The sequence below is a fragment of the Cricetulus griseus genome (genome assembly GCF_003668045.3).
Source record: "Cricetulus griseus strain 17A/GY chromosome 1 unlocalized genomic scaffold, alternate assembly CriGri-PICRH-1.0 chr1_1, whole genome shotgun sequence".
Taxonomy (NCBI): Eukaryota; Metazoa; Chordata; class Mammalia; order Rodentia; family Cricetidae; genus Cricetulus; species Cricetulus griseus.
In genome coordinates, this window is record NW_023276807.1 from 136,291,461 (window position 1) to 136,311,902 (window position 20,442).

Here is a 20,442-nt window from a genome sequence, read left to right on the forward strand (position 1 = left end):
CCCTCTTCCTCTTATTTTGAGCTAAAATCATACTATTAAATCAAAATCTCACAAATCAGAGCTTCTGCTATTAATGACTTCAAACAAAGGAATCCTGGTACTGCACAGGTATGGAGGCTAAGCACAGGAAGATTGCTATGAGTTTGAGGACAGCTTGGGTTACATGGTGAATTCTAAGATAGACTGGTATAATGTGAGGCACCACCTCAGAAATTACAGAGGCAGAGCTGAAGCAGGAGATGTCTGGACCCTCCCCTGTAACTTTCCAGTTCAGTTCTTTGCGTCCTTCCTTGGGCATTCAATGCCTGAGTCAGTTTTCAATGAGGAATCTATGGGAAATAGTAAGAAACTTTATGGATCTCTTCATAATAAGTGTGTGAATGGATCTTAAAAGCTTCTATGTTTCATATGCCCAGAAAATAAATAGTTGATATGGTATCCTTCAGGAAGTTCTGCCTCATTGATTGTGTAGATATTTACTGTATGTCACACTTTAGCCAGGGTTATTTGGCAAAGACCTTCATGAGATAAGGTCTCTCCCTGTGAGAAATATCCATCTTCTTCTTGGCCAGCTACTTGACAATGAGATTAGAAATGCTCATCTATCTCTTTGCTTTCTTCAAGACAGACCCATAGAAAAGTGAATGGGTGAGTCACAGACACACGTCCTGATTCTTTAGTCCTCTACTCCCTAGATGCCTTTGAATACACAGCCACCTACAAAGCAGAACTCATTCCTCACTCCTCGTCACAAAGATATTTAGTTTAGTTCATTTCTAGCCTGAACCCTTCCTAGCCCCAACTAGCCAAGAAAAGGGGAATCAGTTTCTACAAGTCAGTGTCATAATGCTGTCGTAGTTATACTGGCAATGTACACTTGAGCACAACAATCAGGTTGAAAACATTTGATGAATATCTAAGGTGCTATGCCTTCTTGCCTCTATCTACATTTCCTGATTTCACCATTCCCTAATACATTCTCTAATACTGATTACAATAAAAACAATTTCATCATCTGATCACATTTTTTGTGAACTAGCTAGTCCAGTCCCTCACACAGATGCCTACAGTTCTATCAAGAGTGTGCTGGGTCATTTATCTCACCACTAGTCACCCCTCACCCGTGCAGGAACCTTTCATCCAGTTTAGCCAATTAGTTCTTTCTCTGTTTTAGCATTATTTCTCATAAATAAATACTTAGAATTTCTCACTTTAATGTGACACATATTTGAATCAGATTCTGTGCAAAGTGTTTTCTGTTTATTACATTGTTAAAAACTCAGAGCAACACCCTGAAATAATATGCTTTTATCCAACAGCTTTTTAACAAAGGAACTAAGTTTTTTAGAAAAAAAAAGAACTACCTTTCATAAGTTATTAACTATGAAAGATTGATGCTAGAATAAAGTTCAGGGTTACTACAGAGCTGTCTTCTTTAAACACAATCACCAGCTGTCTCTACTCACCTCATTACACTAGTAAGGTAGCAACTGAGCAGCAAACATGGCTTGAGGCATACACTGTGGACATAGTTTACAAAGTAGCCATTATCAGAGAGGCAAGCTCAGAATTATTTAAAATCCTGACAAGTAGAATGAATATTCATTACTTCAATCAAGAAATAGTACTGAATTTTAGACATGTGTAAGACTTACATCTAAACCAGACTATCTCTAAGGTAAAACATGTTTCCTTAACCTGGTTATCCTAAATATCTGCTTCTGGCTTAATGAAGAGTGTCTCTGGGAAATAGAGCCAACTTATAATCATTGTCACCCATGGGCATTTGTGTTGTTTCAATAACAAAGTATTACACTAGATATTTACACCATCTACCCTGTATCTTGCACTTAATTGAATTATGTTTGTACACAATGTTGGGCAAAAGTTGTTCATTGGTAAGCAACAAGTAAACTTTATTAATTTAAAATATATTAATAAGACACTGAAATGTTTCCTAAGTCTCCTATTTGTAATTCTCTCAAAGCAACTTGAGAATTTTGTTTATTTTTATTTATTTTGTTGACTCAATTGATAGGGCACAATACACCTGAGATGCTAAACAAACCTGACAAGTGTTATCTTTCTTATGCTCAAATCCTCTTTGATATGGAAAAAGGAGACAATTTCAAAGTATTTGTATGTTTTTCATAATAACAATACAAAGAAACTGATAAAGACAAAAAGTCAATCAAGATCTTCATTTCTTTTCTAGCCATTGCTACAATCCTAGGGAATGTTAGTAAAACTACATCTGAAATTGTCTAACAATTCAGTAGATACTCACTTATTCTCTATGCTATAACTACTTTGAAGTTGTGTTTTTTCAATAGAGTAAATATTCCTCAGGAATTCCTGGTTGCTCAAAATGAGATTCTGTCTCTTGTGCCTTTTTTCTCATGAATAATTTCTAAATAAGAGACTTCGTAGGTGATGAGAGAGGAAATTCATCAGTCCCATTTCCACCATATTCACAGCATTTGTGAATGGGAGTTCCTGAATTGAAGCTATGACTACAAAGGCTGTTAGAATAGTTAGAACTACAATAATGTGGAGAGACTCAACTTTTGGAAGTTCAGAGTCAAATTATCTTGAGCAATGATTAGCCTCTAATAGCTGTTTGCTGCCCACTTCTATGTGCGACCTGAAGTCCTTGTGGATATTAAGTGTTTGGAATCTGCAAACAGACCCCTAGTTTCCAACAATTAAGAGGCTACAAAGTTATGAGATAGAATTCAAAATATATATTAAACTTTCCCTTATTTGATGTAAGCCATTTATGCATTGTTTATATAAATGTACTTGAAAATGTCTTGTTTATTATTGGAGTCTATTATTATAAAACTTATGTGGAAATTATGGCATGAGAACTTAATGTAATCTAAATCTATGTTGTCAAGGCCATGATTACTCGTATTCGGCTCTAAAATAAACTATTTATTATCCCCTATAAAGTAAGTAATGATGTTTTTGTCAACACAGTGTAAATAAATGCAAGTATAAAACTATATAAAGTTGCATTTGCAGAATCATGATATGTAAATATGAAAGAAAGTGTAAGTATTTTGATAAAATTGCTGTCTTTAAAATGTTCTCAAATTCAAATAAGATGTGGTGTGTAGAATATAGGACTGGGTAGATGGTTGAACTCTAAATTTCTTGATTCTGACAAGATGAGTTTCTACATGTGACCAGTTATCTAAGAATTATATGAGAAATAAAAACAAGTAAAATTCTGTCTGTCCTATATAAACTACATTTTAAGTAATTCATTTTAAAAAAGATCTTCATTATAAAACTCCAACCAATAGACAATGATAAACTAGTTTTGTAGACCTCATAAAAAAACACTTAGATAAATACTTGTGAGGAAATTGGATAGTGGAAGGGAAAGGGATGCAATGGAAGAGCAATGAAAGAGATGTCTTAATAGAGAAAGCCACTATGGGGTTAGGAAGAAACTTGATGCTAGGGCAATTCTAAAGAATCCACAAGCATGACCCCAGCTAAGACTCCTAGCAATTGAGGAGAGGATACCCTAACTGGCCTAACTCTATAATTGGATTGGTGAATACCCCAGCTGTCATCATAGAGCCTTCATCCAGTTATTAATAAAACCAGATACAGAGATCTATAAGGACGCACCAGGCAAAGCTCCTGGAATCCAGTCAGAGAGAAGGGGAAGAAAATATATGAATAAAAGAGGTCAAGGTCATGATGGAGAAATCTACAAAGACAGCTAAACCAAGCTAGTGGAATCTCACAAACTTGAGACCAACAGCTGTGGAGACTCCATGGGACCGACTTAGGCACTCAGTATGTGGGAGACAGTTGTGAAGCTTGGGATATTTGAGGGCCCCCTGGCAGTAGGACCAGGATCTAACCCTGGTATATGAGCTAGCTTGTTAGAGCCCATTCCCTAAGGTGGGATGCCATTCTCAGCCTTAATGCATGGTCCTGCCCCAACTTAGTGTGCCAGACACTGTTGATTCCTCATGAGAGCCCTTACTAATGAGGAGGAGTGGATTGGGGAAGGAGGAGCTGGAAGTGGCAAGTATGGGACAGGAGGAGAGGTGGGAGGGAGAACTGAGGTTGGAATGTAAAATGAAACTTAAAAAATTATTTTCAAAAAGATTTTGTCATTAGAATTGGTTTAATAAAACTCAGATTGGCCAAAAGCTGGTCAGGACCTTAGGCTGGAAAGGCAAACTGAGAAAGTTGGGAAGGAGAAGGGAGGAGTTAGGAGTCTCCTGCCAGATGCAGAGGAATCAAAATGAGAATACCATACTGAGAAAAGTTACCAAGCCATATGACTAAACATAGATAAGAATCACGGGTTTTTAAGTGTAAGAGCTAGTTAGCAATAAGCCTGAGCTACTGGCTGAGCATTTATTCATAAAAAAAAAAAAATGAACAAGCAAAAACACAGAGATACTTAGAAGAAAGGGATCAAATAATTTGCATCCACCAATTAATCTCAGTAGCATTAAAAATGGGATGACCAGATACTAGATACTTTAGAATATATACACACACAATAGAACATGTTAACCATATATAAAAAGACTAGCCAAAGGCTGTAAAATACTGGTGTTTTACATGTTTATGTAGGAGTAAAATAATGTATTATTTTCTGGTTGCTTAAATGTCATCAGGAAGGAAAAGCAGAGATGGAGTTACAATTGGATAACTGTTAAATCTAAAGGGTGAATGTGTGCAAAGTTTTGTAAACTGTTCTGTCTCTTTTTTACTTCTTTGAAATTTGCATAACTTTTGAACAAAACAATGGCAACAGTGAAACCTAAGGAGCTGCTGCAAATCTGCAGCCTTAGCAGGAGCTGTGACTGATGCCCCTTCCCACAAAGGCCACCGCCCTGCTGACAAAGCTGGCAGCTTCCCCGAAGCCATTACATTAAGAACGAGAAATAACTGACTTGCAGAGGTCATAAAAGAGTCTTCACCTCTAAAAATCATTAAGATGCTTTTGGTTAATTTGCTCTCGAAACTGACCAGAAGGGCTCCAAGAGCTTTCAGGAATTATTTATTTTGCAGAAGAAAGTAAAAGACTGGCTATGAACAACACAAGATTAAACCAACCCCCAAACCCCTAACCTACAAATACATGAAGTGAGCTGTGAAATCTGCATGGCTGTAAAGAGAGCATACTGCCCAAATGTGCCTCAGAGATGACTGTGGAGGACAGTAAAGAGAAACGAATTTCCCAAAAACACATAGAAATCACTGAGAGCAAAGAACAAGGGCGTTTACTCAATGGAAGAATCAAGCACTGTGACACGGGTTTAAAAAGAAATTCACTCTCTTGTGGGAAAGAACATTTGTCCTGTATGTGTAGTGGTGTTTACTATGAAGATCTTTGACTTATGAGCTTTCCATTTGCCCATTCTCAGAATAAAAGTTGTCACTAAAGTCAACCTCCCCCTATTGACATTGATTACTGAATGTTTTGGAGACATGTGCCATGTTAGCAGAAATCACTGACAACCCTTCCACAAGGAATCTCATTCCAACCTCACAAAATACAGTACTGAATATGGCGACAAGATAAAGGCAGCATGAGGAGAATTCAGGGTTTCCTCTGTAGCCAACTCTCAGAACATATTCATTTGTGTAAAGGACAGTCCATGATTGGAAGCAGGAGCATGTACTGGTGGTACTGTCACTACTGTTGGACTTTTTAATTATGTTTATACGTGTATGTTTTTATTTACTTGTTCTTTTTATTAATGTGGTAGCTTGAATGAAAATGTCCCCCATGGGCTTTGGCATTTGAATACTTGATATCCAGTTAATGATGCTTTTGGGAATGCCTAGGAGGTGTGGCCTTGATGGGGGAAGTACATCACTGGAGGTGGGCTTTGAGAGTATATAGACTCACCATTCCCAGTTTACTCTCTCTGTTCCTTGCTTGCAGTTGAAGATGTGAGTTCTTCGCTGTTCCTGTCACTATGCCTGATGCTTGCTGCCATATGCTATCCCACTGTGATGGTGAGGGACTCTTATCTTTCTGGAACCTTAAGCTCCAAATAAACCCTTCCCTCTATAAGATACCATGGTTGTGGTATTATATCACAGCCATAGAAAAGTAACTAATTGTTGTGGAACATTAGTTTATGATGTTATATTTGTTTATGCTGTGGAATATTTGCCTAATGATGCAAAGGTGTGTTGCATTCTCTTATGTTTCATTTAATTCTGTGAAGCTGTGTTACTTTACCTACCTAAAAACACATGATTGGTCTAATAAGGAGCTGAACTGCCAACAGCTAGACAGGTGAGGCTGCCAGGCCAAGGCAATAAATAGGAGGAGAAATAAAGGCTGGAGAGAGAAAGAAGAGAGGAAGGAGGAATGAGAAAGGGAGAGGGAAAGGAGGACATCAAGGGCCAGCCACCCAGTCACACAGCAAGCCAAGGAGTAAGATGCAAAGGAAGACATATAGAATAATGAAGGATAAAAGGCCCAGAGATAAAACATAGTTAAAGATAAATGAGTTAAGCTGAAAAGGCTGGCTAGATACAAGCCATGCTAAGGTGGGGCATTCATTCGAGAATAAGAATAAATCTCTCTGTATTTATTTGGGAGCTGGGTGACAGGCCCTCAAAGAGTTAAAAAAAAAAGCCTACAATTTATACAATCCTTTATTTGTTTTATTGTTTATTTATTTAGTCTCTCTCTGAATGTGTATATGTGTGTATATATTTGTGCACATGGGCATGTACATACCAGGGCACACTTCTTGAGGTTAGAGAACAACTTGAGAAAATCAGTCATCTTCTTCCACCATTTGGGTTAATGGGATTGAACTCAGATTATCAGAATTGGCAGCAAATGTCCTTAACTACTGAGCCATCTTATGGCTCTCAACTGAAACTTTATTAGATGATAATGTGGAAAAAGGGATGGACTGTTTGGATCCTTAATCAAACTTTTTGAAATATGCTAATTTATGGAGATTGTGAATTGAAATTAACTTCCATGCATTATAAGGATTAAAAACATAAATTTAAAATTCATAATGAAACATCAACTATATTTACAACAATTTTAAAGCTGAGATTGTTGGGTGAAGGCAGGTGAATAATACAAATTCACAGTTGTAGATGTTGAAGTCTGTAACTAAAGTATTGGAATGTTTGGCTCATCTTGAAAACCACAGGGAATATTCATTCCATTCTTCTCTCTAAGTTCTGAGTTCTGGTGTTTGTTGGCCAGTGTTAGCATGTCTTGATTGTAAAGGCATGACAAATATCTCCACCCTCATTCTCAGTTGTCATTCTTACTGTGTTTGATTAACTATCTGTAATCTCTATTCAAATGTCCCCTTTGGATATGGATACTGATCAATGAGAGCCAACCCTAGTGACATCATTTTACTAGGTTACCTCTGTAAAGACACCGTGACAAGACAAGAAACAGAACAAAGAGACCATGTGATCCTGATCAGGGTACCAGTATATCTTCTTGATAAGTTATGACTCAATCAATAAAACAACGCATACAGTATAGGAAAAAAAATTCCATTAGTCTCAAGAGTATAGTGACTGTGCTGAAATTGTGACTAAATCTTTTCTTTTTGTCATGTGTAGCTTTACAAGTATAGATGATAAATACCAAAGTATTATGATAATAAATACAGTTGGTAACAGCAGTATAGTATAATCCAGACAGTTTGAGAAAAAGTGTTTATTTTGCAATGCAAAAATTCTCATAGAGCATGAAAGAACTAAATATCATAATGGTTTTAACATCTATTAGATTGATATGTTCATCAATCTAGCAGGGGGAGAAAAGCAACAAATACACTGAGCTGTAAAACTTTAGTCCTAACCTACCAGGCATATTTATTCTTGAATGCACTTGTTGATAACATTGATAACTATAGCAAAGTTCTTTCTTCTGTTGTATGGCAAATATCTATGGCCACTATCACAAGGCAGGCTGAAATAAAACATAATAGATCTACAGACTGAAAGAAAGAGCTAACTGGAGACCACGATGATTCTAATTTAATCTCTTTTTTGTTGCTGTTGCTGCTGCTGTTTTGTTTTTCGTGAACAGGATTTCTCTGTGTAGCCTTTTGGAGCTCACTCTGCAGATCAAGCTGACCTTGAACTTACAGAGATCCACCCTCCTCTTCCTCTTGAGTGCTGAGATTAAAGATATGTTGTATCACCACCCTGATATAACTTAATCTTAATTATAAGGTACTTGTCAAAGATAACTAAGAAAAACTTCCACCATAACTTGACATTAGAATTTGTTCCTCGGTAATAGTGTCTGTTGGAATGATACAGCAAAACTATTCTGGAGTCTTGAATAGATGTTACTTTTATAAATTGTAAAGTTTCTCAGTAAAATATTTAGATGTGATTCAGAAACCAGAAAGACTATCAGTAGGAAAAAGTCACTTCATATTTCTATAAATTTTTATCAGAAACTGGCCATTGTTTAGTCACTGTTCAGTGGACACATTTGTAGTTGTCTACAATAATAGGATGAATTACCTTGACACTTGCCAAAAACATGCTTGTATATGTTTGCTTGCATGTATATGCACGTGTTGGCGTACTCAAGCAAACACACACACACACACACACACACACACACACACACACACACACACACACAGAAATACATATGCATACACATATACAAACACTATTATGCCATGAGTCATGACGAAAAATCAATAAGGGATAAAGTCAGTCTTTAGCAACGAGCAGAGCCTTCATACATGGCCATCATATTTGTTAATTGTATACTTACTTATTGTGGTGGTTTGAAGGTACATGGCCTCCAAAGGCTCATATATGAATACTTGTTCCACATTTGGTGAAACTGTTTGGAAATGACTAGGTGTGACCTTAGTGGAGGAGGTGACACTGGGAAAGGTCTTGGAGGTTTTAAAAGCCCATGTCATTCCCAATCAGCTCCCCACACCTCTCTCTCCTTGCTAATAAGGATTTAAACTTTCAGTTAGTGCTCCGATGCCATGCATACTTGCCTGCCTGTTGCCATGCTTCCTTCGATGACGCTTATGGACTCTATCCCTCTGGAACTATGAGCCCAATCAAATCTTTTCTTTTATAAGTTGCCTGGGTTATGGTGTTTTATTACAGCAATAAAAAAGTAACTAAAACACTTAGTGTGTCAGTCACATGGCATACAACCTAAAGGTAAGTACAACATAAGGTAAAGACTCATATGCCATGTCCCTGGTTATAAAGGGTAGAATATTTGTTCATGAATATTTACTGTTATAGCTCTAGAATCTGGCAGCTATATAACACTGATCAAGGCATTATGAAAGCCTTGATGTAGTAATAGGAATAAACATTAGATAAAATTTGATATCTTAAGATCAATCTATTGAGTTTCTCTTGGTTTGGTAGTTTTTATATTTTTAGATTTTCAAGCCACTAAAGGAGATAATGCATGAAAGGCTGTAATTCTTCAAGAACTATTTTGGTGATAATAAAATATTCTACATATTTCCAGTTCAAGATGACAATTGAACACATAAAAACAGGAAGATATACCCTATTATTATTCAACACAAATTACTTGGCATATATTACATACAGCAGTCTATGGACATAAGAGAAGAAAAAAACATACATTTCTATTATTGCTTGCCCTAAGAAAAGAAATATAGAAAAATAGAGAACACAAAATAACACATACATATATACATTTGATAATTAACACTATATAAGTCCATATTATTTGACTGTCAGTTCTTTCTGTTATTACAAATCAGAATCAGCATGAAAGACTCATCCATCCCCAAGCTGATACAGATTTGAAATCAATAATTCACAAACACCACAGGAACGTCCTCCACCATTCACTGTACAGTTGCCATGAAAGCTACTATCAAAAATGGAGGTTGCTGTAGAATTGAATTCCTGAAACTTTATCCTCTACTTGCAAAGTGGAGTGCTATCTGCAGCATTTACCAACTGGAAGCAATGAGGTCATAATGTTAGAGAATTATCCCTGAAAGGCTGCCAGCTTTTCCCTGCTTTCTTCAAATACCTGGATTTCAGCAACCAGAAAGCTTATATTCAGAATGTGTCCGAGTTTCAATAGGAACTGATTGAGTTGACAGTTAACCACTCTCCCAGAATTGAAAATATATGTATCCAAATCTAAAATACAGTCTTAGCCAAATGCCAAATTTTAGCCAAATGCCCAAACTCTGGCCAATGTTTGAGTCCAAATGTTTCTTGAATAAAACTGTTGACACCTGAAGCTGCAAACTCGCAACAAAAATGTAAATAAACAACATGTGTAAGGTGTGCTCATAGATTGAGGCAATTTTCTTGAAAACTAGTGCACATACATTTTGGTTGTGAGCCATAGCCTTTAACAGCTGAGCTATCTCTCAAGCCCCAAACTAGTGCCCTTAATATTTTATCAAAATTGACTAGCACCAGAACTAGGCCTGGGAGAATAGTTTTCTCAGGCACAATAGGCAATCACCTAGAATAAAGTTGTTTGATAGCTTGTTGCAATTGTATGATAAATAGTAGATTGGCAGTTTAAAGGTAAAACTCATTTATGATGACAGAACTTTCCCAGATGGTTTTTGACTAACCATTGCTTTCCTTCTTCTGCAAAAGAATTATGTTATTGAACACTTTTCAGATAAAAGAGATTGGCAATGTATGTGGGGGTTCTTAACTTAAAGAATGGCAATAGCTGATACTTATTGAGCATTTTATTTATGTCTGACATGATTATGTGTTTTATATAGATTACTTAATTTAACCACTATAACAAATCTAGAAAGTGGATAGATCTGTTTCACTCACATTCCCTTCAGAGTGGAAAATAAACGGTTTTTCCAATATCCAAAATCCAGAGCCTGTAGTTTTCAAATAATCTATGAAATATTAAATCATTCATGGTGTCAAGAATTTACTTTTTATTTAAATAAGAAACAAGTTTGTTTTACATGTCAATACCAGTTCCCTCTCCCTCCCCTCCTCCCCTGCCCCCCGCCAGTCCCCTATTCCATCCCTTACTTTTAATGTCCAAAAGATTCTAGCATCGAGTAGTACTGAGTAGTACAAGCCTTGTCCTGTAAATTATAAAATATGCAATTATGCAAATGAATGTGAAAACACTAAGATATAAAACTCATAATCAAAATTTGTGTTACTCTAAACTGTGAAAATATTGAAGTAACCCAACTAAGTGCTAAAATCACATGCTATTCTTGTTACTGTTGAGTTATGTAACTCAACACTATAATTTTTATATCCATTAGTTATGTTTTATTTCTTTGTGTTCCTATAGAAACACCTATAATATGACAATGTTGCAATGTGGCAGGAATTTCATTCTAAGTGCTGAAAAAGTTCTGCACTAGTGTTAAGCATAAAATTATTAAGAATCCTATTGGATAGCATCAAAATGAGTACTATTATTGTCATCCATATTTCCTTGCTAACTATCTCAAAATAAAGTAAATCGATATCAGCAAAATTGATGTTGCTATATTTATCATTAAACAACAACAGTTCTTAAGTGCCTTTTAAAAACTGAGTTGATTGCAATGTAGATGTGCTTGGCTCCATATATTTGTGAATAGGATCAATATAGACAGATATTTTCTAATTTCCACCAAAACGAAATTTTTAATAATTTAATTTTAAGTGTATTAATATTTTGCCTGAATGTTTGTATTTATTCTATGTGCAATGTATGGTGCTTTGGATGCTAGAAGGGGGCACTAAATCCACTATAATTGGAGTACAGATTGCTGTAAGGTACCATGTGGATGCTGGGAGCAAACCCCGGTACTCTCCAAGAGCATCAAGCTATGTCTCTAACCTCACACCTAAACTAATATTTTATCTGTCATGTATTTTATTCCACAAAAAATTGTGTGTAAAGAAGTGTGTGTGTGTGTGTGTGTGTGTGTGTGTGTGTGTGTGTGTGTGTGTGTGTATCCTTGTGTTTTGGTTTGAACGATAATGCCTCCTATAGGTTGAGATGTTTGAACACTTGGTGCCTAGCTGGTGGCACTATTTGGAAAAGATTTACAGTTACTGGAATAAGTATGTCACTTAGGTAAGGCTTTGAGATTTAAAAACCACACTGTTGCCAGTTGACAGTCTCTACTTCCTCCTTGAAGTTCAAGGTGTAAGCTCTCAGCTTCTGATCCATCAGCCATGCTTGCTGCCATACTTCCTGGAAGTGACAGCCTTTTATCTCTCCAGAACCATAAATAAGAAGAAGAATTCTCCTTTCCATAAGTTACCTTGGTCATGGTTTCTATTGCAGTAAGAGAAATATAACTAATACAACTTGTATGTTTACACTTCTAACAACTTAATATACAAGATCTTCCTAATCTGTCCCACAGTCAACATTTTATTTATTTTCATTCTTTATAGTACTATATAATTATAGTACTTTATAGTACTCATGAAATTGCTTCTGCTTCTTCATACTGTACCAGGTATCACCACTATAACATAATTTGCATTTACATAAACTTTTATGTGGTCATCTTATATGCATGGCTCTGTGTTGTGGAAATTTGTGCATGTACACAGTGATATTTCTCGGTAGATGCTCAGTGAATGCTCTTTAAACTGAAAGGAAACTAAATCCTAAACTTAGAAACTATCTTGATGAAATCTCTAACATCTCCAGCTCATTCTCTAATCTACACTATCATTCAGACACCAGACATTTATTAAATATTTAAACACTGGTATTGACCATTTTATTGAGGGTTAAGAATGCAAAACTGTGACAAAAACTCACAAGAAAAAAAGAAAGCTATTATGCAAAACTGACATAAAAACATGATTACATACATAAGAAAACCAATTTTGGACCTACAACTACTGTATAATGAAGCAATAGAGAAGCAAAGACACTCCATGTAAAACAAGGGTTCACTCCACATTATATGACTATGAGACCAGGAGGTTTAATAAGAAGCCAATGACAGGAAATACACAAGCACAAACTCAGTACAGATGTGCCATGCTTTTTATTGTTAAAATGCAAACTATGTGTTTGTACAGGACTAGAAACTTGTATGGGGCTATAGCTTTAACTCAGGTAGAGTACTTGTTTTTTGTAGGTCTTTGGAGTAAGAAGGGGGAAGAGCTGATAAGGGAGAAGTGAGCGAGGAAGGAGAGGAAAGGAAAAAAGTAGAGGATGAGCAGGAAGAGAACATGGAGGAGAGTGACTCAGATGAGGGAAGGGGAGGGACAAAAGGGGAGGACAGAAGAGAAAAAAAAAAGAATAGTTGGTTATTTTGGATCATGTCTATAACACCAACTCTATAGAGACAAAGAGAGGCACAAGGATTACTCTAAGTTTGAGGCCAGCTTGGGTTACATAGATTCCCAGGACAGCTTGAGCTATACAATACAGACTCTGTCTGAAACTAGATGGGGAAAAGGTAAAAAGTAAAAGTGAAGAAAACAGGACAGATTTTTTTCCCCACCACATTAAACAGAAACTAGTGAGAAGTGGGCTGAGAGTGGGCATAGGGCATCTATAATGTATTCTACTATGGTCACCACCTGAAGCATAATCTGTTGGAGTGACTAAAATCCTACAAATGAAACCCATTCAATCTTTACTTGAGTTTCACAAGACCTTTTTGGAATTATTGCCTCTCACTATTAAAAACATTGCACTGGTTTAAAGGAGATATCGGCCTGCCTTGTAGTCTCCTGGTTGCTATGTGGAGCAAATACTGTGGAGAAAATAAAAGAGAGTCTCAAAAATTCTATCTGTATTTAAATCCACAGTTAAATTTTAATTTGAAACGCTGATCTCCAAGAATTTCAGATTTTAATGTAGCTCCATGTTTCAGATTTCAAAACTACTGAAAGCCTCTCTGGATACCCAGCATGTATTTTTGAGAATTTTTAATCGAATTATATGAAATAAATAATTTAATCAGATTAACCAATATTTACAAACAAGTTGATGTTATATAATTAACACATAATTCATTCTGCCACTTTCTAAGGAAGTGTGTTCTAATTACATAGGTAAAAATTAATTTCTTGATTGGTCACTACTTAAATATGTGGTTTGTCAAACATGCAGATATTACTGGTTTAAAAATAGTGGTATTACTGCGCCACATATTGTTTAAAAAGGAAAATATGTTACTTCAATTTTTAAGAACATTATAAACTCTTAATAAACAAAATAAGCCTTTCAGCAAGACACAAAATACCTATTCCTTAAATTTAAAGAAATCTTGCACAAGCTAAAAATTTCTAAGGTCACACCTGTTAGCACTTCACACACAACTTTTTTCACTTGTAGACTGAAGTTCTGAGAACTCAATAAACATTGAAATATGTTTTCTTATTTGAGTGTTTAAAATGTTTCTAGTACAGAACTAACTTTGGGTGTTAGCTGGACTCTCCACAGAAGTGTTCTTACTGAAGCCACTGTCCAGCTCAAGAAATGTTACAGGAAGTACGGTGTATAAAACACTCATCACATAACTTTGTATAAAGCACTCATTACCTAACCAAGTGTGTAGTAATCCTTCCTTTTACTACAGGTTCTATTTGGTAACAGCAAAGCAGGAAGTAAAAGTCCTCACATTGTGAAGAAGATAACTTTAGAGAGTTAACTATGACACAAATAGGAGTCCAGAGCCCTTATACAGCAGCTAGGATCATACCACCAGCTTCCTAACTTTTTGCATCCCAATGATTTTCCACTTTCTCTCTGCTTCATTGTTGAAACTACCTACCTATGACACTTTCAGCTCACGCAACATCAGAAGTGCAGAACTTGAAGTACTGATACAAATAAAAGAATATATGTGCACCATCCTCACTCTGAGGAGTAGAGAAAACATATAATGCTAGTTTGAAGTCTCCATCATACATTTCTTTACAGCCTTTTCAGTAAAGCACAGAATGCCTTTTGTCCTGTCTTGATGAATATATAAGCTACTATTCCATTTACCAAACACCTTCCCACCCCAAGAATGCAGAAAGCCTAATAAATCATTTTGCTTTTCCCAAGAAATGACAAACTGTCTTCAGTATTTGAGGAGTAATAAGTAATTTAATCACAATGGTATATGTGCTATTATGTTTAAACATCTTGTAAACAAAGATTTAAGAATGAGGTGAAAGTGTCCTTGTAACCCCCCCCAAAAAAAAGGGCTGGTATTTAATGTCTAATAGCTTGCCTACAAACTTGAGGATCTGAACCCGGTATCTAAATAGAAGGTTGGTATTTATAAGAAAAACACTGATGAAGTTTCAAGTACTAGCAAGGAGTGCTAAAACACTTTTTAGCCCTGTATCAGAAGTGGGTAGTGGTGGATTTGATCCAGACAAACTGGAATATGATGGGAACATCTTGGTGACTTGGTCTGAAATATTCAAGTTTCCAGGAAAGTAGTATTTAAATGTTTACTGCAAATGTATGAAAATTTGGTGTGTTATTCTTGAAATTGATCTTCTAATTAACCACTCAATTAACTATACTTCCTATAAAAGTAAAAGCTTACTGTTGAAAAAAATAGTGAACTAAAGAACAGTACCAACTTGCATGTGTTGAGTCAAATTCTGATATAAGAAGTACTTCACATGGAGTCTCAAACTACATAAAACTAAAAGTATGACAACCTCATTTATACAGGTTTGGGGAACTAAGACACAAACAAGTAAATAATTTGGCTCTCACCCACATTGAGTAATGGCAGAGTCTGGGATTATAGAATCATCTGCCATTCTCTTCCATTCTTCAGAAATTTAGGATTGATAGTGAGTGCTAAATTCAATGCCCCTGTATTTAACTGCCTTTTTGTCACACTGAAAGCAGTATTCAACCACTAATTCATCAGCAACTTCAATTCAAAAGGTTTGTTAAATGTCTGCCATAGATTGTTAAATAAGTGTATGCTATACACCTTTATGAGAGAATTGTACCAAAGATGTAGGAAATGTATATAAGTGAAGGGGTCTTTTCTGCATCAAAACATAATCAGACAATCAGTTGTCCTGTAATTGAATCATTGGATCATGTGACTATCATTGACAAGCATTTCCCATAGGGACCTGTCAAGCAAAACAGTAACATTCTGTCATTCCCCAAAATGAACTGAATGGAAATAGAAAAAAATAAGTAAATTAGAATATACCTTTACTTACAAACAATGGAAAGGAATTCAACTCAAAATATTATCTGTAGGTAGAATGCAACTGTTTGAAACCAGATAAATAAGTTATTAATAGTATTTAAGATAAATTTTATGCCCAGAAAAATGACAAATAAATTTGGTGGATCAGTGACTGGGTTACAACTTCAAGAGTAAAAATTTTACTCTTTAGTTATGTATTTTTGCCACTAAATTAGGATAATCCATGAAGAAGTCTAATTTCTGGGGCTGTTCATGAGTAAATCTTGGAACTCATTAGGAAAATAATATTCAAAAAGTAGCATTTTTATAACATGAAATTTGACTTTTTTATTTAATCTCACCTCTAGTTCCAAATGTGTGACAGACACTAAATTTTAGGTAATTTCCAAATCATCTTCTTAAAGTAACAGTTTCCAGCTTCGAGTTACTATTATGTTGCCTTGTTTTACCCAGTTTTACAGACTGTATTTTCTTTTTTGCAATGGACAATAATGGGAAGACAAAAAGAAAGACCAAAGTTGTGAGACATTTTTGAAATTTAAGAAACTTAACTCCATGAAAACACCACTCACACCTAAGCTAGACATGCTGACAAGTGCCTAACATCACAACGTGCAGTCAGGAGGCCAGCCTGAACTACACTACAAGGCCCTGTCCTGAAAAACCACCTCCACCATTCAATTCAATTCTTGCTGGTTTGAACCCCACTCCCCCAGTGTGGAAATCAAATAAAAACAAAACAAAACAAAAGCATGAGTTTCCCTCATGTTTATGTCTTCTGTAAGAAACAGCACTAATCATGTGAAAGGTAAAAGCTCATTTCACATCATTTTCTAAAATCTTTAGAAGGATATCCTCCACAAAATGACTTAGAGGCTTAATATATTCAAAATCCTGGTAAGTGTCTCAAGGATAGAGAGTACTTTATATAATTTTAAATATCTTAATTGCTTAATGTAGATAGAAGAGATGCCCATTTTACACAAACAATAAAGTATAAATTTATCTTTTGAGCTTTCTCAAATACCAGTCTTTTTCTATGTGTAACAGTTTTTGGTACGATTAAGACAATATGCCAGGCCTGTGGCGGCATTCCTTTGATGCCACATTCAGAAGGAAAAGGAAGGAGGATCGAGAATTCAAGGCCAGAGTGGACTGTGTCAGAATACCTTCATAAATAATAAATAAATGAACAACGGGCTTGGATTTTATTTATCACTTCTCTGGATATTTATTTGCTGCTTTGGCGAAGGGCTGTCCTCGGGAACTCCAACACTGTCTCAGAAGGTCATCTGACTTTCAGAACTAATGTGTTGTCACTCTACCTCCAAGGTTACAAAAAAAACAAAAATAAAAAAAATAAAAACTCTCACTGAGCCACAGATCCACTTTCCAATCAATCCTGCACCTGTGTAAAGAGAGACTCCTTCCACTCTCTCTAGTCAAGTGTAGAAAATTATTCATTTTTGCTTTGCAATTGAAACTACTTAGAAAAGCAAACACAATGAAAGCCAGGCTACTTCCATTATAGGCTTTTAGTGCTGTACCCCACCCCAGTGAATGCGCGCGCGCACACACACACAGACACACACACAGGGTTTTAAAGCTTCTTGTTTCTTGCCAAACGAAAATGCAAGCCAAATAATATCACTGAGGTCATCCTTACTTGAGTTTTATTTTGCCCACCTTTGAATCTTAGCCCCACTTAAGAAAAACCCACAACTCCCTGCATATTAAGACTTCGGTGTTTGGTTGAGGTTTTGAACTCAACAGAGCCCCCTCTGGAAAAACGGCATGAAAAGCATCTTGCCAAAGAATGCTCATAGACTCTCCCTCTTTTAGAAAGTGATGCATTAACTTACACTGAGAAAGTTGATTCAACACCCTGCCCCTAAACACAACACACACACAACACACACACACACAACACACACACACAACACACAACACACACACAACACACACACAACACACACACAACACACACACACAACACACACACACAACACACACACACACACACACACACACACTCAGAAGCCAAAACTCAATTCTCCCCTCTGACCTTTGGGCATTTGCACTGGAGGTAAGCAGTTTAGGAAAACCTATCTTGTTACCAGTTAATAAAGGGCATGTTACACCAGCAGCCCTCATGTGCAAGATCCTAGGAAGAGGTGTTCTAGACACACAGTCACCATCTCTTGAGTTACCCCCTAACAAAACCACATGCAACTGGAACTCTTGTGAAACCGCACCATAGGAGATAACCCTGGCATGCGCTTCGCTCTCTCCATTCTAGATCGCCCTTTGAACTAACGCTCAAATAAACTGATGCCCTAAACTCACATCTCATCAGACAAAAGGTGGACGACCTATAGGCACACATAGTGCTCTGTCTCCTCTTAACGCTGCACAGTGAAAGGCGTCCAAAGCAACAAGGAGTGAGGCGGGGCAAGAGAACAGGATCAATAAGTTTAGAAAGAGAACCTGAATCTGGTATGGGGGAGGACCAGAGATTTACTTTGCACTGCTCAAGGGGTGCTGAGGGAGACCTGCTGGTACAGATTAGCAGGCTCGCCACCAGGGCACACCTGCAAGGAACATCCCTTCCAGGCCACAACCGAGCTCCTCCCACAGCAAGTCTGTGATGGCGGAGAAAGTGTGTTAGATGGATGGGTAGGTAGGATGCTAACTTACGGAAGAAGATGTACTCGGTGTAACTGCTCCAGATCTTGTCGTCTCGATACTGGTTGACAAAGGCAGAGGTGCCAGAGGAGTTGCACGCCACCATGTTGAAGCCGGCCTCAGACAGTCGATCGAACGCCTGCTCCAAGTAGGTGAACTTGAGGTAGAAGCGGGATGTATACTTCTCGGGCTGCCGGTCGGGGTCGCGACTCTCATTAAGAGTGTCCCCAAAGACCTCTTTGGCCAAGGCTATGCGCCCGCACACCATGATGCGAGCCACACGCCTGAACTTGGCATCTGCCTGGTTGTCGCGCACAGTAGTGTAGGAGCCACGGTAGCCCAGGGTGAGAAAGCCAGAGCGCTTGTCCGGAGCGCTGCTGCCACCAACAACAATACCACTGACACCGTGCGCTCCAGAGCCCGAGGGCGCGCCGCCGGCCACCGCCCCACGCAGCAGCAGTGCGTCGCTGCTGCCTTGGGAAACATTATCCTCCAGGTCGCTCTGGCAGCCCTCGTCATTGAGCGAGTTCTGCTTGGTGACCTTGGGAGACAGCAGCTTGACCAGGTCAGTGAGCTGGAAGAACTCTGCCTCGCGCAGGAGCCTCTCCTTCTCGGGGAAGTGCTCGGGCAGCGCCAGCTGCTTGTCGCGCAGGTAATCCAGAACGTACCTAAAGAGGAAGCCGTCGCGGTCGATGAAGAAGCGCGCGCGGCTGTCTCTGGGCAACTCGCCCCGGCGCCGAGCGCCGCCCCGGGGGCTAGAGGGCGAGAACATGCTGGCCAGAGTGCTGTCCGGGACGCTGAGCAACGTCGAGTGCTTGGTCACATAGACCTGGCCACCAACGTTCAGCTCCACCACCTCGGGGAAGGGCGACGGAGCACAGGGCCCCGGGGCGGCGGCCAGAGGGGCGCCAGGAGTACTGGACGCGGACACCATCTCGCTGATGGGGAGGATGGTGCTGCCACCGCTGCCCGTGTCCTTCAGAGCCATGGTCCCCGCCGCCGGCCAGGTAACCAGGGCGAGCGGCACGGCGTGCTTCCCAGAACCTCGAGGCTCCCTGTCCTCGGTGTGCACCCAGGCACTCTGCACTCTCAGGCTGGCCGACCGGCGCGGTCCTCCGGACACCCGGAGAGGCTCAGGGTTCCGGGCAGCAGCGGCGTCGGCGGCGCCCGAGCTCCATCAGGCAGAGAGCTCCTCGGACACTGCTGCTCCTTTGGGGCGACCGGCTGCAAGTGTGCTAGAGTCTTGGAGAGGTTCGGGGGCTGCGCGCGGCTCTCGAAGGGGAGGGCGGGAGGCGGGGCCCGAGCAAAGAAAACTCACCCCCGTCTGCTAGCGAGCTAGCGCGCCCCAGCCAGGAGCGCCAGCGCCGGCGCTAACTACTCTCAGCCCAGGAGGTGGCACTGACGTCAAGCCCCGAACCGGGACTGGAGGCACAGCTATCATTTAAAGGGATAGGCTCTGGGGCTAGCGGAGCATCTCCCTAGCTAGGGAGCCTGGGTGAAGGTAGAGACAAAAAGAGAGGCTTGAGGAGACATCAAACGGCAGGGGACATCAAAAACAATCAGGCGAAAGTGGGCATCA

At 38.6% G+C, this 20,442-nt stretch overlaps 1 protein-coding gene across 1 annotated transcript in view; it reads right to left on the reverse strand.

The window, feature by feature from the left end:
- The window catches only part of Kctd8 (potassium channel tetramerization domain containing 8), a 226,401-nt gene extending 206,550 nt beyond the window's left edge, over positions 1-19,851 (reverse strand). The window contains exon 1 of the mRNA XM_035453235.1: positions 18,876-19,851. Coding sequence (XP_035309126.1) covers positions 18,876-19,851 — 976 coding nt within the window. The remainder of the gene's footprint in view (positions 1-18,875) is intronic.
- Positions 19,852-20,442: the final 591 nt, after the last annotated feature.